Source organism: Sinocyclocheilus anshuiensis, unplaced genomic scaffold, assembly GCF_001515605.1.
Source record: "Sinocyclocheilus anshuiensis isolate Anshui unplaced genomic scaffold, SAMN03320099.WGS_v1.1 scaffold1546, whole genome shotgun sequence".
Classification (NCBI taxonomy): domain Eukaryota; kingdom Metazoa; phylum Chordata; class Actinopteri; order Cypriniformes; family Cyprinidae; genus Sinocyclocheilus; species Sinocyclocheilus anshuiensis.
Genome location: NW_015547737.1, coordinates 414,218 through 441,469, shown reverse-complemented (window position 1 = coordinate 441,469; position 27,252 = coordinate 414,218). Strand labels below are relative to the sequence as shown.

General features: G+C 34.8%; 1 protein-coding gene across 1 annotated transcript in view; it reads right to left on the bottom strand.

Annotated features, from left to right (window-relative positions):
- The window catches only part of LOC107704428 (insulin receptor-like), a 76,670-nt gene that overhangs the window by 2,690 nt on the left and 46,728 nt on the right, over nt 1-27,252 (bottom strand). Inside the window, exons 3-15 of the mRNA XM_016507352.1 lie at nt 15,437-15,758; nt 10,305-10,444; nt 8,356-8,500; nt 8,073-8,281; nt 7,865-7,991; nt 6,345-6,595; nt 4,598-4,765; nt 4,327-4,525; nt 2,420-2,697; nt 2,189-2,337; nt 588-744; nt 416-509; nt 268-335 (exon numbers count right to left, since the gene is read on the bottom strand). Of these exons, the coding sequence (XP_016362838.1) occupies nt 268-335; nt 416-509; nt 588-744; nt 2,189-2,337; nt 2,420-2,697; nt 4,327-4,525; nt 4,598-4,765; nt 6,345-6,595; nt 7,865-7,991; nt 8,073-8,281; nt 8,356-8,500; nt 10,305-10,444; nt 15,437-15,758 (2,307 nt within the window). The remainder of the gene's footprint in view (nt 1-267; nt 336-415; nt 510-587; nt 745-2,188; nt 2,338-2,419; nt 2,698-4,326; nt 4,526-4,597; nt 4,766-6,344; nt 6,596-7,864; nt 7,992-8,072; nt 8,282-8,355; nt 8,501-10,304; nt 10,445-15,436; nt 15,759-27,252) is intronic.

Below are 27,252 nucleotides of genomic sequence, written 5' to 3'. Positions count from 1 at the left end.
CACACACACCACACACACACACACACACACACACACACACACACACACACACACACACACACACACACAACACAACAGACACACATATCATTCCAGTGCTTTGATAGGTTTTTTTTTGGGCAATGGATTATTTCTTTGATGAATTAGATAAAGATGCCAAATTTTATTTACAGGATTTTATTTTATTTATTCTTATTTTATTTAGACAAACTTACTGATAATGACATTAGTTCACAATCTCTAAAATCACCTAAAAAGATATCTTACCATCATTTGCACTTATATATTCTGGGTTTGAGGAAGCAATCAGTGGGCCAGTCGGTCCTTCAGTTTGTCTGAGAGAAAAGATATTTATACATGATAGCATTGTCCAGATGATAAACAAGGACTTAATTTAAGAGTGTCTAACACATACTTCTTCCTAAGGACAATGAAGACTGTGCTGGCCAGAAACAGCAGTACAATGAAGCAGATGAGCGGGCCGATGATGATTTTCATGTTCATATCCCCTGTAAAACAAGTACATTAGAGACCATAGTGGCCAAAATTACAGTAAAAATGTAATAAATACAGTGAAGTGAACTTACTGTCTTGAACAAAGAAGTATGCAGGCTCTGTCCAGGAACCGTTGCTGGCCAGTGAAGTGGCACGTATTCTCACACTGTAATTCCCAGGATGCCCTACTCGTAATCGATAGCCATGAATTTTTTCATAAGTGATTCTGGACACACAGACTTGATCCTCCTGAGGGACAAAAAAATAATAATAAAGAAAAATATATACACCTCTTTGAACACAAATGTTAAAATGTATAATTGTGTAATATTTTAAATACATATACTTTTAAAATACATATTTTTAATACATAAATATTTTAGGTGTATATATATACAGTATCTCACAGAAGTGAGTACACACGTAAGGTGGAGGAGCGCAAGGTCTCTAACATCCACCAGCTCCGTGATGTCGTCATGGAGGAGTGGAAGAGGACTCCAGTGGCAACCTGTGAAGCTCTGGTGAACTCCATGTCCAAGAGGGTTAAGGCAGTGCTGGAAAATAATGGTGGGCGCACAAAATATTGACACTTTGGGCCCAATTTGGACATTTTCACTTAGGGGTGTACTCACTTTTGTGGCCAGCATTTTAGACATTAATGGCTGTGTGTTGACTTATTTTGAGGGGACAGCAAATTTACACTGTTATACAAGCTGTACACTCACTACTTTACATTGTAGCAAAGTGCCATTTCTTCAGTGTTGTCACATGAAAAGATATAATAAAATATTTACAAAAATGTGAGGGGTGTACTCACTTCTGTGAGATACTGTACATATTAGATATAGTATTAGATATATTTAACATTTTTACATATCTAAAATATTTGTTAAAATATTTTCAAAAATATAAATTAATAAATATTTAATTATTGTATACATTTTCGTCTAAATTAGGAGTGGGTGAAATAGCCTCAAAATTATATCACGATATTTCAAGAATATTTGCGATAACGATATTTATGACGATATAGAAAAAAAAAAACATGAAACAACGTTTTATTGGTGATTGCTGGCAGGCAGCAGCATTTATTAGTGCAAACGAAATGAAGGGCATTTTCCATCCTTTGCGGCGTGTTAAGGGCAAAAGTACTGCGGCCGTCCACGTCCGCGCACCGTCCACATTACGTCATTTTCGTCATCATGAGGGCTCGCGGAGAGTGTGCAGGCAATTTTTTGAGACTGCGTGGACGGTGCGCATACAACAGCGCATGTGCGAGGTGAATGTTGAGACAAGAGTAGGTGGTACTGCGCATATGTGTCGAGCTCGTCCGTCCGGTTGAGTATACTTTGAAAGTAGGCTGTGCGCGAGACGGAACGCATTGGGTTTGTGGTGTTGTTGTTGTGCGCGCTAGGGAACGTATATCCGCCATACGTCATCACGTCACTATATCATTAATATCACGATATGGCACTTTTTTATCATGAAAAAAATTATACCGGTATTATCGTGGATGGTATGATATGGCTCACCCCAAGTCTGCATTTTTCAATATCTAAAAGTATAAATGTTTAAATATATACAAATATTTATTCAACAATCTACAGATAAATACTGTAAAAATAATAATATAAAAGCTAAAATATATACATATTAATATATGTGAATTTCTTCGAATTAATTAAACACCTACATAGTTTTCCGACATCCTCATGTATTTGACTTCATACAGTATGATCATGCCATTGGGCGCTTTCGGCTCCTGCCATTTGATGTAGACAAATTCCGGTTCATCGGGAAAAAATTCGTGAGTCACTGGCCCGACAATGTTGTCAGCTTTTACTAAGAACACAAACAGAAAGTCGACACATTAGAATGTGAATTCAAACCAAAACAATAGAAAAGAGTGGTGAGGCAGTCTTACGTTCAGGCAGCGTGCGGGCGTTGACGTATGTCGGCATGCTGCAGCGGTTTGGATCCGTGGGATGGTTGCAGGCCTGGATCTCGATCTGGTAGCTGGTGAAGTGGACCAGGTTGGGGATGACCATGAACTCTTTGGAGTTGGCTTTGAACACCATCTTCTGACTCTTTTCCTTCTCTGGGCTCGAAGTGGTGGAAAAGTTGGGCAGGCTGGATGATGTGCTCACAAAATTTGGCAAAGTCGCATTGGCCACACCAACTGAGCGCCGCCGTCGGTGGGGTCTGCGGGTTGACAGTGAAGACTTTCAGTCTTTCAGAGTTTCATTTGGAGCGGATGGAGCAAAAATACCCTAATGATTTCAGTTCTAAGGCTACATAATAAAGAGTAGATAATGTGTGTAAATGATGCTTTATTTGTGCATTATCTTATCACTTCTGCCACAGAGAATGATGGGAAATGTTTAGGAACGATGTCTGTCTTTGATAAGTAGTAGTAGTAAATATATTCTATACTATTCATTCCATTGCTGAGGCCAACAACTATTCTGATAACCATTTAGTCAGTTTATTATTTATTTGATTAATTGCATAAAGCTGCCAATTTTTTATAAGATGTTAATTTTTTTTTCTCGGCTTGAAATGTAAAATTGAAGACTATAAAAAATAAAATAAAAAATAAATGTAAACATGTTATTTCTTTGATTAACTACATAAAAATGACAAATTTTATTTCCATTATATACATGTGTGTGTGTGTATACATATATATATATATATATATTATATATATATATATATATATATATATATGTATACACACACACACACACACACACGTATACATATACATATAACATTTTTATGTATAATTAAAGACTGTAAACATTTACACAAAAATCATTTAAATATGTTGTACATTCCAATGTTTTTAAAAAATATATATTTTAATGTAAAACTGAAGACTGTAAAAATTAACTAAAATAATTAATGTAAATGTGTTATGTATTTTATTTCTAAGATTATATTTTTATATTTTAATGTAAAATTGAAGACTGTAAAAATTAACTAAAATTATTCATGTAAATATGTTATGTATTTTATTTCCAAGATTATATTTTTATATTTTAATGTAAAATTGAAGACTATAAAACATTAATTGAAAACATCATGTAAGAGTGGTGAGGCAGTCTTACGTTGTAAATGTTAAACGTTTGATTCCAGTGCTTTGATAATTCATTTTGTCATCTGATTGTTTCTTTGATTAATTGGATAAAGATGCCGCATTTTATTTGCAGAATTTTACTTAAATTACACCTATTGTTTTTATACTTATTTAGCTTTTTTCCATTTACTATAATACATATGTATAAATTATTATATAAATAAAAACTAATACCGAACTAAAGCTAAATCATAAATATAACATAAATATGAATAAAATATAAAATATAAACAATCTTGGACAGGTCAAGCTGCAATGTGGCCCATGCAAAGCAATTAACCAATTAACCAGAAGATGGTGCTATAGACCCTTGATGTTCAAAAGCTCAACAAGAACCCATTTAACACTAGAGCCATCTATTGACTGGAGATATTTATAACTAATCCTATTGAAATAAAAACTAAATTGAAATAAATTAAACCCAAGTAGTAATATTTAAAAAAAATAAGAAACATAAAAACAACAAAAGGACATAACAAAATTACTAAAAATGTAACTAAAATGAACTGAAATTGAAAAAATAAAATAAAAAATATATAAAAATTAAAATAAAATAAAAAACAATACTATCATATTAAAATATAAAATAAAATATTACATTTTTATCAGCTTTTTATTATTTATCATCTATCATTTATCAGTTTTCTGGTGTGTCATATGACATTTGTCATCCCACAAGCATTGTGTACCTGGGTTCAAACACTTCATTATGGAGGTAGTTCTCAAAGGTCTTGCGGAACTCAGTCTCTTCGGCCTCTTTCTTCAGCTGCGTCTCTGTTTTAGGACAGGCACAGCAGCGGCCCTTCTGGTCGGGCACGTCCGTTTGGTTCCACTTCTGGTCTTCTTCGATGTCGTGGTGTGTCGGCGTATGGGACGGCACCTTCATCCCTGAACAGAGAGAAAGAGGAAGTACACTTAATAAGCAGTTATGCAGCTACAGGAGCTTTCATTGATCAGCACCTTGCTGGCAGTAGTCGAACTTGTAGTACGTGATATCCTCTTCCTGCTTCTGGCAGTAGACGAAGTAGTGGGTGATGTTGCCGTTGGGGTCGGAGGGCAGTTTCCACTTGAGAATGATCTCGTCTGAGGAGTTGGACCAGGAAATGGGGTCCAGAGGTACCGAGGGTCCTGTTACACATCAGAAACAGAGCAGGACAACGTCGCTTCAGCTTTCCGCTCTCAGATAACAAGCTTTCACAAGTCATTTCATTCACAGCACGCTACAGACAACACCTGAGAGGAAATTGTTGCTTATTGGTCACACACAAATAATAAATATCCTTTCAAATATCATTTATTTCTGTGATGCAAAGCTGAATTTCCATCAGCCAATACTCCAGTATAAAGTGTCAGATGATCCTTAAGAAATCATTCTAATATGCTGATTTATTATTAGAATTATCAATGTTGGCAACATATTTTTTTTGGAAACTGCGATACTTTTTTCAGGATTCTTTGATGAATAGAAAGTTAAAAACTTCTAACAATCTAAATCTACAATAACAATTTAACACATCCTTGCTGAATAAATGTTTAATTTCTTTCAAAAAAAGAAAGAATTAAAATTCACTGACCCCAAACTTTTGAACTGTAGTGTATATTGTTAGAAAAGATTTCTATTTTAAATAAATGCTCTTCTTTTTAACGTTTTATTCATCAAAGAATCCTGAAAAAAGTATCACAGGTTCCAAAAAAATATGAAGCAGTTTCCAGCACTGATAATAAATCAGCATATTAGAATGATTTCTGAAGGATCATGTGGACACTGAAGACTGGAGTTATGATGCTGAAAATTCAGCTTTGCATCACAGGAATAAATTAGATTTTAATGTATATTAAAATAGAAAAGCGTTATTTTACATCATATTAATATTTCACAATATTAAATTTTTTCCTGTATTTTTGATCAAATAAATGCAGCCTTGATGAGCAGAAGAAACTTCTGTAAAAAACAAAAAAATCGTTCTGACCGGTAGTGTATGTGTGTTTACTGCATTTTTTTATTTTATATATATATATATAAAAATTGCACATAAGATGTTTTAAATTATAATTAATATTATTATTATAATGCAACTACATGCATACAATTAATATGCGCTATCATGCACACATCATTTTATGCATATAGATGCATGTGTGTGCATGTATATCTATATTATTTATATTAAAAACTTTACAATAAAATGTAATTACAATTAATACAATTATAGTCATGTTATTTTATATATAAAATATATGTATAAAATTAATGTGCATTTTTTAACCTGTATTATATGTATTTATTAAATTATGCACGGATACCGGTATTACCGGTGTTGTCACGTCGATTAACCGGTGGGAAAATGTCCTCACTGTCACAACCCTAATGCATGTATAATACACACACACTTTTTTATGTATAAATGTATTTGTTAAAACTTAAAATATGCAGTTTATTTACAATGATTTGAAAATGTGCTTTTACAACAGAGAAATACTTCTATAGAATGTCTTTTTTTTTTTTTTTTTACTTTGGAGGTCAATGGCTACCATCAACTGTTTGGTTACCAGCATTCTTCAAAATATCTTCTATGTTCAGCACAGGTTTGGAACAACATGAGTACATAATGACAAGATGTTCATTTTTGAGTTAACTCTTTAAGAAGCAAAATAATGAAAAGAAACGGCTGCTGTGCATTTCTGCACAGAGGCGGAGGTGACTTACGGGTGGCATTGGTGCGGACGTAGATGATCTCGCTCTTGGCCCCGCGGACGAGGTGGTCGTCAGAGGCGGCGAGCTGGGCTTTCACCATGATGGCGTACTGGGTCCAGGGCTTCAGAGGCATGATGAGGAGACCCGGCTCGCTCTGGCCTTTGCCCTCGGAGCTGCGTTCAGGAGGCTCCACGTCTGCGATCGCCCAGCTGTTAGAGCCACAGGCATCCTGCCCGTCATATTCAGTCACGTTCTTATAAGGACTAAACAGGAAGAGAGACAATGTTAGATAGTACTTTAATGCTTTCCCACATTAGTTTTTAACTAGTTATTATAATGTTATAGCAGATTAGAAATAAATTAAAAGCTGAGAAAAATGTAATTAATATTTTAATATTAAAGAATTAACACACACACATAAATATATATACACACATATAAAGAAAAAATATTAGAAAGTATGAAATTCAAAATTATTATTTAAATGATTTTTTACATTATGTTTATTAACTATTGTTCAGTTTAAATGAAGATGTAAATGCTGTAAATAATATGCATAAAAATAATTAGGTTTTACATTGTCAATCTTTGAAGCAATTATTATAATATGTAATTATATAATTGATAATTTTACTAACCAATAATAATTAGAATTACAATTTTTTTAATGATTTCAAGTTTAAGGTAATAAATGCAAAAATGACTAGGATACACAACAACTGTACCTTGAACAAATTCTAATTAAATATAATAATATATAATCTGCTTATATTATTAACTAATTAGAATTTTTATTGCTCTCTAATCCAAAGCGGTTTTAAAAACAAGTAGGAAATAGAACAGCAGTTTTATTAATGAATTATAATTTAATAATATAATTATAAATATATAATATATTAAATAATTTTATTAGCCAAATGTAAAGCTTTTAAAAACAGCATTTTTAAGCTTTTACAGCGGTTTACAAAAATGAAACATGGAACACCATTTTTCAACTAATTCTAATTAAATATAATATCAAATAATATTAAATAAACATAATATTTTTATAATTAAAATAGTATTTTAATACTTTTAATTTAAGTAATTAAAAACAAAAGTAAAAACAGGCAAGACATAGAATGGCATTTATATTAATTAGCTAAATAAATCATATATAAAATAGCATTTTAATACTAATATTAAAAATAATAAGTAAATAAAAACAAACTATAGCTAGTCATATTCCAAACATACACAAAAAATAATACAATTTAAACAAGCAGGATGTAGAACATTTATATTAATTAAGTATATTTAATTAAATAATATACATTATTTTGCAATATTATTATTAAAATACTAAGTAAATAAAAACAAAACTAAAACTAATCACATTCCAGACATACACACAAAACAATACTACTAATAAAAGTACAAATTACAACAAAACTGAAATTGAAAAATCAAAACAATTAAAAAGAAAAATGTGACTTTTCAAAACCATAATAAAACATAAAAGTATAATACATTAAAACAACGGTAACACTCACGCTTCCTTGTATAAGACCATGAATCCCAGCAGGTCTCTGAAGTCCGAGGGCCAGAACGCTTTCCACTTAATGAAGATCTTGTTGTGGATCGTGCGGATTTGCGTAAATTTAAGAACTTGGTTTTCACCTGGAAGAGAGGATGGATTAGCAAGCCTGGCTTGACGTAAAGCTCAAGCTGCACTCAAACCAAAAGCGCTGCGGGTCTTACAGTAGGTCTGGTCTGCATACGCTGGGATGCTGATGTCGTTCTTCCTGTCCTTGGTCCCGGTCACTTCTTCCATCCGGAGGATCTCAGACTTACAGAGCTTGCTGTTTTGGACAAAGTACATCTTGCCGTTGAGGATGGTGAGGTTGTGTTTGTTCCAGTCCCACAGCTGTCGCAAGTTCAGGTTGTCCAAGGCATAGAAAGAATAGTTCCTGCAAAGATCAAAAACTGACATTAAGTAAGCTGTAAGCTCAGCGCTAGAGCTCAGTGGCGGCGTCTTACGCACTCAGCTTCCAGCGTTCCTCCGCGAATGACACGCAGCTTGCGGAGGAAGGAGAGCGAGACGAGAGCGTGGGCTCTGCGGATGCTCAGATAGCCTGTGATCTCCTCCAGCTGACCCAGACTAGACTCCAGCTCGGCCGCGATATTGTCTGAGGAACACAAGATGTGTTTTCATTTGCATCGGTAACTTTACAGACTTCACTTCATATTTAGATACATATTACTGTATGTGCTAAAAATATTACATGACTATGATTGGTCTATCATAGCACTCATTTATTTCAAATAGTTTTGTATCATAATGCTCAACTGAATAATTGAATTGTACTTGTGATAGTTAACTATTTAATATTTTATTTTCATAAATATATAAATACATATTTGATAGATATTTTATGTATTTGGATTAATTTGACAATTGTTTTTTATATTGTGTTATGTAATTACTTACTGTAATGAATTTTTAATTAATTTAAAATAGATTGTTATTATAATTATATAAAATAAAATAAAAATGTCTATATAATTTTTTAAATAAATGACAGAAGTTTAAATAATTTGCACAAACATTTTTATGGTTTTGTGTAAATAAAATATTACAATCTTTAGTATTCTGAAAGCTAACAAAAATTTGAAGGCAAAATAAATATTACATAATTTTTTTTTTAAATGTTACAAAATATGAAAAATAACTATGCATGTAAAAACGAATTATCATTTATAATCTATAACATTTTAATATATAAACCTTTATTAATTAATTGTATAAACATATTAGATTAGATTAATAGCTTTTTTATTATTATTCTTCTTTTTTTTTTTTTGAAATAAGCTTACAGACAGGAAAAAGTTCAAATAACTTGCACAATAATAATTTTATGGTTTTGTATAAATAAAACATTAAAAATTTTGAAATAATATTAACAACATTAATATATAGTCATATAGTATATATGACTAACTATTTAATATTTTATTTTCATAAATATATAAATACATATTTGATAGATATTTTATGTATTTGGATTAATTTGACAATTGTTTTTTATATTGTGTTATGTAATTACTTACTGTAATGAATTTTTAATTAATTTAAAATAGATTGTTATTATAATTATATAAAATAAAATAAAAATGTCTATATAATTTTTTAAATAAATGACAGAAGTTTAAATAATTTGCACAAACATTTTTATGGTTTTGTGTAAATAAAATATTACAATCTTTAGTATTCTGAAAGCTAACAAAAATTTGAAGGCAAAATAAATATTACATAATTTTTTTTTGAAATGTTACAAAATATGAAAAATAACTATGCATGTAAAAACGAATTATCATTTATAATCTATAACATTTTAATATATAAACCTTTATTAATTAATTGTATAAACACATGTTTTTTCTTAATTTTTTATTTAAAATAATAAAATAATTTAAAATAATTTTATACATATTTTATGTATTTGATTTTATTTGATTTTTGGAGCCATTTAATTTTTATATTCAGTTGTTTATTTATGTTATAATATGTTATTAACATAAATATGTGTTTTTTTAAATAATGTTCAACTGAATAATTGATTTATATTTATAATAGTGTTTAATACTTTATTTTTATAAATATATTAAAGTATAAATATTTTATGTATTTTATATATTAGATTAGATTAATAGCTTTTTTATTCTTCTTCTTCTTTTTTTTTTTTTTAAATAAGCTTACAGACAGGAAAAAGTTCAAATAACTTGCACAATAATAATTTTATGGTTTTGTATAAATAAAACATTAAAAATTTTGAAATAATATTAACAACATTAATATATAGTCATATAGTATATATGACTATATATTATATCATATAGTATATAGTCAAAATAATGAAATCAAAAAAGACAATATGCCCGTAAATGCAATCAATCCGCTTGCGGAGCCATTTCAAAGAGCACAATACTCACTTCCTTTGCTGATTTTAAAGATCAGACTGCCGTTGAGCAACGTACAGCCGCGCAGAGCCTGAGCAGCGGTGACAGAGTCCACCATCTTCACCCCCGTACACAGTTTGGGACATCGACCGGTGCATGGCTTGCAGTTCAACCTGAATGAATGACAGCGATGGGTTTTAATCAAGACCAAACTGCGAGAGCAAGCCTGAAGACGCTCAAAGTCAATAACGGCTTTCAGACACCTGACTATTGCTTTACACATGTATTCGCCATGATGTCAGCAGCTGGCACCGCTTTTCCAGATTGCGATTGCCTCGGGGCCAAACATATCGTTCCCTTCCCGCTAAAGTCTCATGTCACCTGCGCTCTTGTCATTGTTGTGATTGGAACGAGCCCAAATGTGCTGGAACGGATTGTGTGCCGCAATGCATCTGAATGGAACGGGTCAGTGAGGGCAAACGTGAAAACACAATCCCGCTGAGACTCAACTAAATACCACGGATAGTTGTTTTGGCTTTGAAGTATGCGACCTCTGCATCCATGCTGTATGAAGAGACGACTCTGGAGACGAGGCCTTTTGATGCAAGAATCGGCAATTGCGCTGAAAGATGCTGTGGAAAGATCTAATCGTGGAATGGGAACGTAATGAATTCTGCTGCTTAATTTGATCACTTTTTAACAAAACAAGAGGGTGACTTTACGTAATCACGCTCAAATCTTGCTGAAATGTTGCAGCAGTGGGTGGGAGGAAAATCTGATGCTATTTTTCTAAATTAATTTAGAGTTAAAACATTGAGATTTCATCTATCACCATCTGTCTTTATTCTCCGATTCCACTAAAAAACAAGGCAAAACCTTTAATACATTTATGGGGGGAAAAAAGTGTCTTAAACTACACATTGTCATTTGATTCATTAACTGTTAACTGTATGTGTTTGGTGTACTCAAACAAACCAGTTCATAAGAATCAGATTACAAAAATTGTGCTTTATTTTTTTGATTGACTAAAAAAAATCAGCTCATAAGAATCATTCGTTTGGGAATAATTTTAAACGGGCTCTGCTGTATGTTTTTGACTGACTAAAAGAAGTTATTTGATTTTTCATATTTTATTTTTGGGATCATTTGATTTTTCATATAAGAATCATTTGTTCGGGAATCACATTACACAAGTCGTGCTGTTTCTGATGTGGAAATTGGATTACACTGGTTGTGCTGCATGCTTTTGAATGTAAGAATGAGTTCATAAAAGTCATTTGTTTGGGAACCAGATTATACTAATCATGCTGTAAATTTCTGATTCACTTAAAAGAACAGACTCATAGTCGTTCATAATTAGGAATCGCATTACGCAAGTTTTTGACTCACTAAAAATAAATAGTTCATAAAAGTAATTTGTTTGGGAACCAGATTAAACTAATCATGCTGTATGTTTCTGATTCACTAAAAGCAATAGGTTCACAAGAGTAATTTGTTTGGAAACTGGATTAAACTGGCAGCACTGTTTGCTTTTGATTCACTAAAAAGAACTGGTTCATAAGAGTCATTTGTTCATGAATCAAAAAGAATTGCTGGTCCCACTTTATATTAAGTGGCCTTAACTACTCTGTACATACATCAAAAAAATAAGTACAATGTACTTATGTTCATATTGTATTGCAAAACACTTTTGCTGCTATTGAGGTGGGATACGGGTAAGGTTAGGGACAGGTTTGGTGGTATGGGTAGGTTTAAGGGTGGGTTAAGGTGTAAGGGATGGGTTAACAGTGTAATTATAAATGTAATTACAGAAATTAATTACAGATGTAATTACATGCAGGTATTTTTTAAAATATAAGTACAATGTAAAAACTTGTATGTACACAATAAGTGCATTGTACCAAATTATTAATTTAAATGTAAGTACATAGTAGTTAAGGCCACTTAATATAAAGTGGGACCGAATTGCTAATAAGAGTTGTTTGTATGGGAATCAGATTACTCCAGTCCCACTGTATGTTTTCAAATCACTAAACGGAAACATGCTCATGACACTCATTTGTTTGGGAATGAGATTGCATTGGTTTTGCTGTACGTTATGATTCAGAGTCATTTGTGTGAGAATTGGATTACACTGACCGTGCTGTATGTTTTTGTTTCACTGAAAAGGTTCTTAAGAATCATTTGCTCGGGATTCATACTTCACGTTTCGTGCTGTATGTTAATGTTCTGTAGATTCAGGGGCCGTTTACACGACAAAGTGCAAGTTTTTGAAAACGCCACCGTTATCGTTTCCGTGTAAACACCCAAAACGGGAATCTTTGAAAATGGTGACGTCATGCGCGTGCATAGTACGTGTTAGGTATGTAGACATGTGCAGTACGTGTCGATTTTAAAGGCAAGCGCCGGTACTGTTGGTGCATGATACTGTTGTTGCTGTTTAAGAGTTTGCTAACGCTTCTTCTTCAGCAAAGTGTGGATTTACTTCACCAATATTACAACCAACAGCGGACATGCATCATATACAACATAAAATCGTCACTTCCCTACAGGTACTGTTTACTAACAAGGTGACAGCGCCAACTACTGGCCTGGCATACGTAATACAGCGTTTTTGGCTGTTTTCACGGATGTGTGTAAACCAAGCGGCAACCTTCCGGTCTCGTGAAACCAACACGGAAGTGACTAAAACTGCAATTCATCGACTGGCCGCTAGAGGCAGACCCATAGACCTGCCATGTTAAAATGCCCAACTTTACAGCAGAAAAAAACATGTTTACAGCCTGGTACAAAAAGTGGTTTTGGTCTATATAGCTAATTTTGCCCTTCATGACAACTGTGAGGGGGGTGAATTTTTTTATAACTCATCCGTTTAAATTATATTAAGCCTTAAATTTCTGCATAATTAAGGGCGTGGCCACTTGAGTGACAGGTGGATTGCCGCTGCTGTCACCACCGTCGAGCTAGGTGGGCGTAGTTTCAGCAACCAGCCCCCGCCTCTTTGCCAATTTTCGATTATCCGGGAGTGACGCGCTGCCAAGATGGCGACGGCCGGCTCCGCCTACTTTAGGCTTCAAAAACGCTCTTCGGAAACCTACGGGTGACGTCACGGACACTACGTCCATGTTTTTATACAGTCTATGGTGTAAACGCGAATCGTTTTGAAAACGTTGTCGTGTATACGTGAAACTTTTTAAAAACGCAAGGGAAAAACCTTTCCGTTTTTGACTACATTGTTGTCATATAAACGTAGCCTCAGTCATTCGGTGTTGTGGCGCCATTGAGTACTGTGAACGAAACTCTGGCAGAGTAGTTTACACTGTTTTGGCGGAAGAATGAACATGCGCAAACTATTAACTTAACCAAACATCATTGGGTTCTGTTATTATTTAAAGAACAACGGTTACTGGTTCATACCCTATTCAAGTGTATTTGGGGGCGATTTAGAGTTTAACTGAACCCTTTTCAACTGCCACTACAAGAAATACTTAACAGCATCACGCATTTCAGGAATTAATTTATTTGGAAACCCCCAAACACACCCACAGAAAGGCTCAGCAGTTCATTCACAAATGAGTGTTTTTCTCTCTTAGGTTTTTAAGCCCAAACTCCCACTCTTTAACTCCCCTTCCAGTTTTGGAGATCCACGCAGATTTGTTGAACCTACTGTTTTTACATTTTAACTCCGTCGAATGACATTCACATGCCGCTAAATTTTAGTTCTCGATGCGTCATCTTCTCATTTGGAAAATAACAGGGAGGGAAGGATGGGGGGGCGCTGTTATCAAACGGGACTTATTGCCGCATGACTGCCTCCCACAAAGGCGAAAGGTGGCCGGACGAGAAAAACAAGCCAATGACGTCACTTCAAAACAAAATTCCTGGAAAACCGAGATTCCATCAAGCTTCCACAACTGCAGCGCTCCGACATGCAGACAAAGGAATCAAAAGGCCAGTGAAACAGCAACCTTTTTAAAGCCCCCGAGACCCCAGCAAACGCAAACAAAGGCTGCCATTGTTCCCGCAAGGCTGCGTTTTACTCCCGTTCTCAGTGTTAATTCTCTGTTCATTTGTGCGTTAATAATTCCCACACATGAATCTGGACGTGCAAACCAGCGTGTTTGCGAGCTTCCGGACAGTCCTTGGCAGCCAAACGGACTCAGGCTCAAAAAAAAGGGCCGCTAGTGTCGCTTTCCGACACGCAATGTTGTTTTGGTTTGGCTCATTATACTTCCGCTTAGCTTGACAAATTCAGCTGGATTGCAAATGACTCTGTTGGAATAATCAGGGTGGCATTTTATCACACTCTTAACACTTGACACCGGCCATTATAATCTGCTCATTTTCAATTTGCCGTGACTGACGAAAAGACTAAATGATGCTATGATACTTCCAGAACAGTTTTATCTTCTCCCGGTCAAGTTGAGCGTGACAACTGGTTCGTTAATTTTCTAAACGACCAAAACAAATCACAGCGTTAACCAGAAACTGCTACTTCATGGCTGCAGCACATGATTCACTCTTTAAACAGTCATTTATATAGAAGAGGGAAAAAAAAGTCTCACAAAACCTGTCAAGAACATGTCCAGTGTCAAGAGAGAAATTGTATTTTTTATAAATTATATAAAATTATATGTTAGTAATTATAACAAAATTATTGAATAATACTTTTATAACAATTTAATCTTCATTTTTTTATCTTGGATTTATAATTTATTAATTTGAATAAATATATATTTGTTACTATAATACAATAATGCTAAAAAAAAGTCTTGATTTTCTTTAAGATTATTTTATACAACAATTAAGCGTTATCGTTTTTTTACGTTTAAAAATATTTGGAAAAACCATGTTATATTTACTTAGTTTAATTTTAATTTATAATGCTAAAGACAATTTAGAGGGAAAATGTGTTTAATTTTTTCAGATAATTCAAATCAGATTGTACACTATCCTAGTGGATAGTAGTACAGTAGTACTTGACCCTTTAATTTAACTTTGTAATTTGTTTGTCTAACTCAAAACTCATTCTGCCGCTGTTTTTCATCAACTTATGTTTGATGTGCAGTGAAATCTGATTAGAGTTGATTGGAAAGTGGAATGCAGTTTAACGGTAGCAGTCTGGCTCCTGTAGTTGCATTTATTTTAAAAACGGTGGTACTTACGAGGTGGAATTCATGGTGGTGTATCCAGACGGGCATTCTGGGATACAGGCTCCGTTGTGGATGACATACTCGTGGCAGTCGCCGCTCTTGCCCTTGCACTGGTTGTGAAGGTCCTGGCAGAATTTAAAGGACACGCAGCGCCATCCCTTGAAGGTGTAGTAGCCCAGCGGGCAGCGCTCCACGCAGGTGTCGCCAAACAGGAAGTTGCGACAAGCCACGCATTTGGTCACGTTCCCTGGCACGGAGCAGCCGCCCAGACACTGGTCGTGACAGCACTCCTTATCGGGGGTACAAGCACCGTGGACGCATTCAGAAGGGCAAACTATGAGGGGGAAAAAAGTGAGAAAAGGACTTTTTAGACTAATTTTTCTTTAATGTGAGAAACAACAGATTTCTATTACAAAAATTGAAATCTGTTGATTTCAATTACAACACATTTTTAAAGGCTGTTCTCTCAATTTCTCAATACAAAAATTGTTTCCCCACTTTAGTAGCATTTACATACACAAAAACTTACAGTTTTACTCCCATCTATATTCTGAAGGATTTTACTGAGGGGTTTGTTCATATAACACTCGTCTGGTTTTATACAACACTTTACTCCTAAAAACATGGTTAAAATGTGTATTTTTCTGGCTGTTGACATTATTTTGTGATTTATGGAGTGATAAAAAGAGATATCCAAAATCCCCTCTATAAAAACATTTGACTCTAGTATGTTAACAAAATTAAACAAGAATTTTAAACCCGGCTTTATCCAATGTTCTGGAAAATTCTACAAATTAGAGCATATTGAACTAGAGAATGCAGTGTTGGCATATTTAAACATAACAGAAAACCTGAAAAAAAAAAACAAAGTTGCAATTCTTAATGTATTCACCAAATTCAAAAATTAGGTGTAGAATTGATTTTTACTCTGAAATTGTGAGTAAATTTGACAAAATATCCAAGATACAACCTGACTTGTTATTTTTATTTATGTTTTGTTTATTTTTTTATTTAAAGAAAATATTATCCAATATAGAATTTTTTGGTGATTTTTCAACAATTTTTATATGAATAAATAAAATATTAAAATGATTTCTCATAAAACATTCAGTTCAACTTTGTGTACCACACACTGTGTACTGTTCTATACACTATTTTTTTAAAGAAACTATTGCACAGTATAGTTTTTTTTTTTTTTTTTTTACATATATTTCAAATAAAGAAATATTAAAAATTATAAAATGATTCATAATAAATAATACAAACATGTAAAAATAAATACATTCATAATAAAAACAATATAAAATAATGGTAATACACTTTCTTTTTGTTTCAAGTTTGCTTAAGCAACTATACACAACAGTAGAGCATGCTTGTTCATATTTATATAAAGACTCATCTAAGCATGCTAATGCACAGCACAGTGTGCCAATGCAACCCAGCATTAAATTCAGCCTGAGCAGAAATGCCGCCTCCTGAGACTATTTCATGGATGTCGGACACGGAAGGCCTTCCAGGTTACAGTGGAGAAACAAATCTGTTGGACTTCATTAGTGCCATAAAACCCTCCATCATGTGACACTGGGCCGCCTCACAGGAGCAAAACAACATGGACCCTTCTGCCTGTCAGCGACAGGGCGGACCATACCACTGCCTGATTGAAATAAAAAAGGGCAAATGGGGCCGATAGGTGACTGGGATTATGGAGGCGAAAAGATCCTGAATACATAGATACATATAAACAGAATAGGCACAAAAATACAGAAAGCCAAAGCAAAATTCCTGAAACTGTGCAAAACATGTCAATTTGAAGTGTTTAATACTCTTAAACAAGCATATTTAACCACTGTCTGCCTCAGCTGCAAGGCCCAACCACATTTGTACACCCCACAATCTTTCTCCGACTCCCAATCCAGTCGAAACTCCAGTCCGGGTTTCCGAAGCAGCCTCAGATCCGCCCTCACCCTTAACCAATGTTTTTGCTGTCCGTGGAAGGCAGCCATTCAACAGCCTCTTCCAACAGAGAGAGATATCCGCCCAGCGTTAACCCCCGACGCGCCGGCAGACAGGCGGCAGACGAATGCAGCGGGAACGCATTCAGAATACACGAGGACAGGCAGGAGCGAGCATGCAGACGGGCGCAGCCTCCACTCTCACAGCATTCCTCACATACGCCAGCGATTGCAGGACTGTGTAACCCTGCACAAAACACCCCCCCCACCCCTCCAGGACAGCCTCCGCGGCGTCGCCCAAGGATGATCGCTGTGTAAACACACACATCTTCTCTCTGCGGCCTTTGTAGTCCCTCCTGCTTTCATTCATAAGCATTGTGTGGGTTCTGATGTCTGATTTCTTGTTCTTTTATGGCTATCAAAATTATTGCATTACCACTTACTCTATTAAAAATGCTTTTTTTATATAGTTATTACATTTATCATTATAATTTAACTCTGCAACTGCTCGTCCCTCTCTCCAAAATCTTGTCCTCCCTTCAAATATATGTCTTTAAACAATATCAGCAATCTTGGGATGTGCATGAATAATCGATTGCAATACCATGTCGGATTAATTTTAATAATTTTTTTTTATTATTTTTTGAGACTAACTTACAAAGCAGGTGCTACCCTGTGCTATATATGAATATTCACAATAATTTTGCTAGAGATATAAAATTTTAATCTGATTTATAGAATAATGATGAATAAAATGGAGGTTATTTTCATATAAATATTAATTCAATATTAATTTCTGTGTATTACTAGGTATCATTATATAGCTGCCTATAAATAAACAAGTAAATAAATAATTTATGTTGTGCTATGTTATGTTGTAATTTATGCTATGTTGTGCCAAATGTGAATATTCACAATAATTTTGGTAGTGATATAAAATTGGAATCTGATAAAAAATATAAATAAAAAATATCTCAGTGTCATTTGTAAATTTTATTTTAAATATTCAAAAAATACTTTATATATATATATATATATATTGTCAGGGTTCTGTCACTTATACGTTATAATATGTAAGACAATAAAATATTGTTTTTCACTAAATAAATAGGAAAAAAAGAGCATTTAGCCAAAATTCTCCTTTAAAGGCAAAGTAAATACATAAAGTTGGAATATCATCAAAAGGCTGAAAAACATCAAGACCTAATTGTTTTTGCCATATCGCTGAGCCCTAGTGACATGTGAGCGCGACACGGACCATAAACATGCTTCCCTATATTCACTCTGAGGTCACGGGTCAACAGCATTCACTGAAAACTCCTGCGGATTCCCAATAAAAACACGCTAATGCATTTACACGTGCATGCTGAAGCGCTTGGATGGCTTTTTACTATATTTGGCTGCACTCGCATGTCTCAGGCTTCAAAAGATTTACTGTAAACGCTGCTGATCATTTGTTAGGAGGCGTGCGGCTTACGAGAGTGGAGGCAGAGCGAGGAAGTCGGGGGAGGGGAGGCTAGAAATGTAAACAAAACAAACCCGTAAATAGGGGAGGGAAGAAAGCCTCGAGGCGCTTGCTTAGGAGGAAAGGAAAGAAAGCACTGGAACGCAGCCAAAGGTATGAAAGCACCTTGTTTATGCAACCGCGCACTGGAAAACACACAGAAATGTGACAAACACACTGGCCGGGTAACCAGTCATTCAAGGTTCATCGGTCCAAGAACTCGACAAACAAAAACAAGCTTCAGAAGAATCATCCAGGCCGCTGATATCACCAGATTACGCAACGCAGGTGAACAGGAAGTGCAAAGGTGATTCGCTATCAGGCCGTGGTCAATACCAAGGAGTTCACCAGCACAAGCAAAAACGAATGCTAATTTCACGTTTGCAGACACAATGACGTCTTCCTGAAGAATCAACCTCTGAAAGAACACTTAAAATAGTTCACTTGATCAATCATAAGATGCCGTTTTTTGCATTTTAAGGGTGCAAGTGTGCACACTTCACCATGGGAGTGAGCAGTGGACCTGCTTGGGCAAGTTGTGGGAGTGCCTGTCATGAACAAACATCCCACAACACCTCAACGGCAAGCACACGAGCACGGGCAGAACGTCCATGTCACTTAGCCAATAACGAAAAGCTACAGTATAAAAATCCTCGTCTTTTTTTTTTTTTAAACAAAATTGGACTCATTTAAGTCAAAGGAATTGGATTCACATGAATTATTATTCATTCATAATCTTAGCCTTGGTCGGTTGGTGCTTAATTTGAAGATCCCCACATTGGGCGCCAAGTTTTGCATAAAAGTATTATAAAACACAATATGGGATGAGCAATTTTCATGTTTGCATTGTGCAGTCTCCAAAAATGGGTTCAGAGTATTTAACCAAGTACTTCTAAGGTAAAATCTAAATGGTTTTGTGCCAAAATGTTGATTACCACAGAAATTACCACAAAAATGTTGGTTACCACAAAAATGTGGTTCCACTCATCACCCGTTTTCTATATTTAAAAAAAATTAAAATAAATGGAGGTTGCGATGAGAAAGTAACAATGGAAGTGAATGGGGCCAAGATATAAGCAGTAGGTTAACATGATTTCAGTTAAAAAAATTCTTATAGCAGGTATTTTGTTGGGCCAAATATGAATATTTACAATCATTTTGCTAAAATTTGAAATTGCACTTTTAAAAACAAAAGTTTAAAAAGGAGGTCTCTGTGGCAATTTTTTCCAAATTTGATTGAAATAGTATATTTTAATGCCATAAACTAAAACAACTGCCGAAATCATGATTTAAACAGTTTTATGGCTCAAATAAACAACTTTCAACAGAAGAAATAATATAAGTGCTTTTATAAAATTATAAATGTTTGTTAAATCCACCAAAATCCTCCTTTAATAGCAATTTTAGCCAAGAAGTCCTCATACCGCGTATAATGCACAAGGAAGTGTTTTGAGACACATTTCTCAAAATTACAATTGGGTTTTCCCCTCCATATTTGGGATAAACAAACACTAACCAGTTTTTAATGTGTAACTGTCCTTTACACCCAGACTGCTGAACAATTAACTCATCAGCGTAGACTTTAACACACAAATACTTGACTGTCACAGTGACTGGCAGGACAGACTCATGTGCCTTGAGCAGGTGAACTTAAGAGGTGGTGAAAAAATGCAAAGCTTAGCTTCTCCACACAACCAAAGTGACAAAATCGGATTAGGCCAATCAAAAAAACATCAGTCTAATTGGCGGTTGACATGCTATTCACATTCAAGGGTCATTCTTGGTCCTAAGCTTCTGGTCAATGACAAAAATTGGATTATGGCATCATAAGAAGGGGACAAACAGACCATCAAGGCCGTGCAGGATGTTCTGTGGCTGAGACAGTGATTCAATTAAAAATTCCTGCAGAAGAACAGTGAGTCACCTGTTATCTAGATGGTTAGATGGTTCCTCAGTGCGGGCATCTGTCTGGAAGGAGTTACTCACAGCAGCTGTTCTTACAGTGAGTCACAGTCTCTCTCTGCCTCTGCTTGCCCTTCTGTATGTGTCTCTTTCAGGTAGTTTGCATATTGCATCCACAAGCTATATCCAAATTACTGACAGTAAAGTCATATTTTATCCAAGTTTGCAGTCTAAATTAAAAGTGATGAGACCAAATGTTTGTGTATCACAAAATAACGGCAAGTAACCACATCTTTCTATTGAGTTTTACAGGCTGCATGCAATAACATACAGCGTGACCAATGCAGACTGCCTCATAAGCCGATTTTTAGTGAATCCAATAAATGCAGTGCAATCAGTGTGGTCAGAGTCAAAGATGGGATTTTTGATTCACTAAAAGAGCTGGTTCTTAAGAGTCATTTGTTTGTGAATTGGACTTCACTGGTCGTGCTGTATGTTTTTGATTCACTAAAAAAGCCAGTTTAAAAGAGTTGTTTGTTCGTGAATCAGACTTAAATGGTTGCGCTGTATGTTTTTATTATCTAAAAAGGAATGGTTCATAAGTAATGTTCATGAATTGTATGAACCGGCTTTTTTCATGAATCATTCAAAACACCCAGAAACTTAAGAGTTACTGTTGGAATCCCTCAATTTGTTCATGATTAACTAAAAAGAGCCAGTATATAAGAGTTGTTTGTTTGTAAAATGGAATTCACTGGGTGTGCTGTATGTTTTTGATTCACTAAGAGCCGCTTCACAAGAGCCATTTATTTGTGAATCGGACTTCTTTGGTTGCGCAATATTTTTTTTGATGATCTAAAAAGGAACAGTTCATAAGTCATTTGTTCATGAATCGTATGAACCAGCTAATTTGATGAAGCATTCAAAAGATCCACAAACTAACGGGTTACTGTTTGAATCCTTCAATTTGTTCACAAGTTTACAATTTTACTAACTTGTTATAATAAAATATTACACAAGAAATATTATGATGAATGTCCATCTAATGGTTGGACTAATTGTAGTCCCTCCTGCAATTGACAAAATCGGAGATAAAATAAATCCAAAAGAATGCAGAGATCAGTAAAGAATGCAGTAAAGAGACTCCAGAGAGCAGCAGCGGGGTCTGTGGTGAATATACATGTGCGGAGAGGGCTGACGGGACGGGTTGGGCTGGGCTGACCCTGCTCTAGAGACTTGAAGCACTGCAACGGCTGCAGTGCAGATACGGAGCTGCTTCATATTCACGAAGCAGCACACAGCGCCAGACGCGCTCCTTCCCGCTCGCTCCCGTCAGAGAGAGCGTGACTGTTTCCAGGGTCACAGTGATATCCGAATAATCTGGTTTCCTCGTCAATGACCTCTGGGTGAGCAGGGGAAAGGGTTACGGATTTGATTGCACAGGTGCCGCAGTTTCCAGAGCGGAGCGCGTGAACTTTTCCCCTTGAGGATGTTTCTGTACATTTTTTCCTTGCGACGTTTCCAAATCTTAGTCCAGCTTCTCATGCAACCTCAGAAAAACATTAAATTATCTTTACTTTAATCCAAAGATATTTGGTGTGTTCTAGGTATACACTGTATCATCAGTATGTAAGAAATTAATGATGAAAATGTTTGTTTTGTCATTGATAAAAAAATATGCATGACAATGATGAATAAATAATTGTAATTAAATGTTGACGAAAATATGATGACATTAAACACCACAAAATATTAACAATGCACAGTTTTTTTCTTAACTCTTTCCCCGCCATTGACGAGTTATCTCATCTTTTACAAGAAAACGCTTCCCCGCCAAAGATGAGTTTTTACGGCTTTCCGTGTTTTCACTGTTATACACTCGGGGGCGCTAATACGCATCTCCTGAACGAGTACAAAACCTCCCGAACAAAAACACACGTGAACAGGACGGAGAAACGAGCGATCTCTTATGTAAACAGATGCATATGAAAAATAATGCGATCATCAGCAATAGACAGCATATAAATGAAAACTGCATAATGTTGCAGAGTAAAATGTTGATCCAGGAAGTGGTATATGTCTGCGCAAGCTTTGGAGGTATTGATGGAAGCGATTTACTGGATTTATGCTTTGATAATAGTACTGAATATTATCCAGATGTAGTTTTTGATAAAAATTTGATTTTCTTTCCTTTTTGCTCAAAATTATGCATTTTTTATGAAACCTACCTATATTCAAGTGTTGATAAAAAAAGAATGCTTTAAGCTAGAATAAAACAGATACTTTTTGTTTAAAAGTAGAGGCTCTGATCTTTATTTTGGTGTACTGCATATTCTAATATTCGTAAAGAAAAATATACTGGAGGCCATCAAATTTTAGAGAAAATCATCAAAATTGCTGGCGGTGGCTGGCAACTTTTTTCAAAAATGCTGGCAGGTAAAGAGTTAATTGTCATTGATAATGACAAATATGCATCACAGTGATAAAAGACTTTTATTAAAAACATCAACGCATTGCTAATATTTTGGGGGTGTTTTGCATAATTTTTTTGTCAAACAGTTTTTTTTGTTTGTTTGTTTTTGATATGAAAAATATGAATGACAAAAATAAATGCTTTTTCAAATAGTGTTGATGAAAATGACAAAAATAAACACTGCGAAATATCAATGCACTAATTAAGCAATTTTTACATTTTAAAAATAAAAATACGCATTACAAAGATAAATGATTTTAATTAGAACTACGTTTCATCAACACTAAGTTTTGTCATCGATAATGAAAATACTCATCATCACAATGATAAATAATTTGAATTCACACATAATGTTGATGAAATTATGACACAAAACCCCAACAAAATATTATCAATGCACTATCAAAGTTTTTTTTAACCGTCACCGATAATTAAAAAAAAAAAGCATCACAATGCTAAATTATTTACAAAAAAAAACACACACGCAATGCTCTACTAGTTTAGCTACATATCTTAATTTAGCTAACTGTAAAATAATCACCACGATAACCATTTATTTTTGCATTTTCTGGAAAAGAAAAGTGAAAATATGTCGCTCACTGCCAAGATGTTAGAATGATTAGTCATAGCTGAACTGTTGTGATTGGTTGTTAGCATGCTGCTAGGTGGGTACTTGCTTAAAAGAGCCTATCCTGAAGTGTCTATAATACTTTTACTCGCAGCAACAATATCCCAATTCAATTAAATACACTGACTTCTTTCCCAAAGTCTATATTTTGAAAGCCACGTCCTTCAAATCTGCATGGTGGGCGACTGTTAATTTCCTAGAATATGTATTAATAAGAGCTGCTTTGAGACTGTCAAATAATGAAAGTACAGCTCAGTTGGTGAGCAACGCCAATGACTCACTAAGAAAAGACAATAGGACAGCAAAGACAGGGAGCCAAAGACAAACAGGGAGCAATTTTGTTACTAGTTCATGGCAGAAAAGCGGAAAAAAACACGTCCTTGTAAAGTCTTGATACTGTACATTTAGATCGTGTACACCTTCAGCATCTGTGACTTTGTTTTTGGATCACAGAGTCGAAGTATAATGCAACTTAAGATGAGGAAAGTTTAATGCACTATGTAGTGTACTTGGAGCGTACCTAATGAAACAGGTGCTGAACCAGAAATAATTCAAACAGGAAATGGCCTACAAGCATTCTGGCCTATATATGGCCTCTATATATGGAATACTGGGATATGAAACACATCTACAATTGAGGAAATGAAGTCTATAATATAAGTCTATAATGTGCAACATATGAAAACGTATCAGTGTCAATCCTGCTTACAGTGCAACAAAAGATTGCAACTACCCCTGAGAACGGCTGTGAATACAGTTTCTGGCTTATGACTTGGTGAAATGATTCCAGAACCCAAAATGATGTGTAAAAAAACAACAACAAAAAAACACTTTTATAATGGTCATCTAATGCAAGGTTTTAAAATGTCCATATTTCACACATTTTCTTGCTTTACGACAATGGCTATTTTTAGAGCCAATTAATTGGAAAAAAGGCTTCATTTTCTTTAAGCAAGGCATAATTTCTTATTTCTATAATTAAGATGATTAGGCACAATTCCCGTTACAACAAATTGGGGAAAAAAACATTAATTAGCCTATATATTTAAAGTGTAAATTATTCACATAATGGTGGTACTTGTTAAAACAATTTTATTAAAGTGTAAAATGAAATTTTTATTGTAAAAATGTATTATAATAATACACAAACAAAAAATAATTTATAAATAATGCACGGTTAAAAAAATCAGTTTAAAAACACTTAATGTGCTTATTTCATTATGAAATGTCACAGTGCAAAAATATTAATGGTATAGAATTAAGCAAAATAATTATAAACTTAATATCTGAACAAATATAACATCAAATATAAAAACTAATTCATTTTATGCAACTTATTCCAAATTAATAATTTCTTTAAGTTTTTCTTCCTTTTTTAAGATTTTAATGTTCAAAAACATTTCAATAAAAATGTGCTTAATGATGAAAAGTCAAAAACATATGAATGGTACTATTTTGTGCAAAATAAAATGATAACCTTATATCTGAACAAATAGAATATATATATTATAAAAATAATAGTTAATATTTTTTTCTAAATTGATTTCAAATGATTTCCTTTCTTTTTTAAGATTTCTGAAAAAAAGTAATATTCTTATTATTTTTTATTTATTCCAAATTATTATTATTTTTTTTACGATTTTTAAATTCATCCATTAATTCCACCCAATAAGTTGGCTTGCAGGAGCACAAACTGCGAGTCGTCTGCTTGAATAAACTGTTAAATGTGAAGCGAGGACGATGGTCAGTGCCCAGCATGCTGTGCGGCGTGTTCAGATGGAGGCCAGCAGGCAGCATTCAATGTTAAAGATTAACAGCCGCCCTGCCGACCCACAGCAAAGTGATAAACAAGAGCTCCATATGGTCACCTGACCAGCCCAGCCCTTCACACAAACACAGCCACGGCCGAGGAGGAGGAGGAGGAGGAAGAGGAGGAGGGGGAGGAGAAGAGTAGGAGGAGGAGGAAGAGGAAGAGGAGGAAGAAGAGGAGGAGGAGGAGGAGGAAGAGGAGGAGGAGGGGGCCACTCAGAAAAAAAGACCACAGCGCGGCAGGCGTAATAAAGCTATAAACAGCCATGGCGTTAGGGAGGAGTAGAGACGAGCACATGGCCACACAAACCAAAACATTTAGCAAAACAAACCGTGTAGTAGCCGACTACACTCCACACACAAACCAACAGCAATGACTAACCTGCTAACAGCTCTGATGACCACATCAAAACCATCTCATCAACAGAAAAGCCAAGCATTCTCGTCCAATACTGCTAATGCTACAGCTCTGCATAGGCAGCTGACTTCTCAGTCAGCATCCTAACTGAAACAAAACCTCATATGTAACTGATTTTGGTATGAAAAAACATGAAAAGATTCAATTTAGGATTAATTTCAATAGAGATTAGCATGTTGCTAAGCTTAAACCGAGATACACTAATTAAGCATAATTCATTTTTATGTAACTATTTAATCTATAATTCAGAATAAAATGTTAGTTATATGAGTATATACGAGTGTATAATTTGAGCTTTTATTTTTGTTGCAATATTTTAATCAGTTTTACACCAAGTATAATTTATTATTTTTATATAACTATTTAATCTATACTTTCAAAATAAAAGTATTTGCTAAAGTTGTATACTTTAGAAAATTGTATACTTGTATACTTTATCTCCCCGTTATAATCAGCGCTGGCCGATAACAGCCGTGAGGATCCTGCCATGCCTGGCATTGTGTGCTCCCTAATTACACCAATTAGTCTACTGGCAGGACAGCTCGTTTTGTCCCGCTGGCAGGGCATTAATGAAAACACGCTCATTCCCAATTAAGGAAAGTCTGTTTTATTCCTGGGGCCAGACGAAGCTGGTCCCACCTGGGCAAAACCCGAGAAGCATTGAAACGAAGTTTGCTTTTTTGGTGCCGCATACAAACCGGATGCAATTAGGACTGTGCGTTCTCGTTCAAGCACGAAAACAAGCAAAGATAAACCGTACATCAGATCGGCGCCATTAGCGAGATCTGCCTTATTTCCTGAACTGCCTCTTTTGTGCCCTTCTCAGAACGCCATGTGCTGTTGATCCTCCGGACCTCCATCTGACACGACTGAAGACATTCTCAGCCTAATGATGGACCCACACGGAGTGCTTTCTGTGATCGTGAGGAGAAATCTGCAGAATTATGTGCAATCGATTAAATATGGTCAAATGTGCTGCAGATGAGCGTTCTATATTCTTACTGGCAAGTCAAATAATTCACATATTGAGAAGGTTATCAGTAAAAAGACTCCAAAATGGATTGCAGTGAATCTTACAAAAAAAAAAAGCATTATTACTAAACTTCAGGAGTGGCCATTCAACTGAGACTGCGCTACTGTCA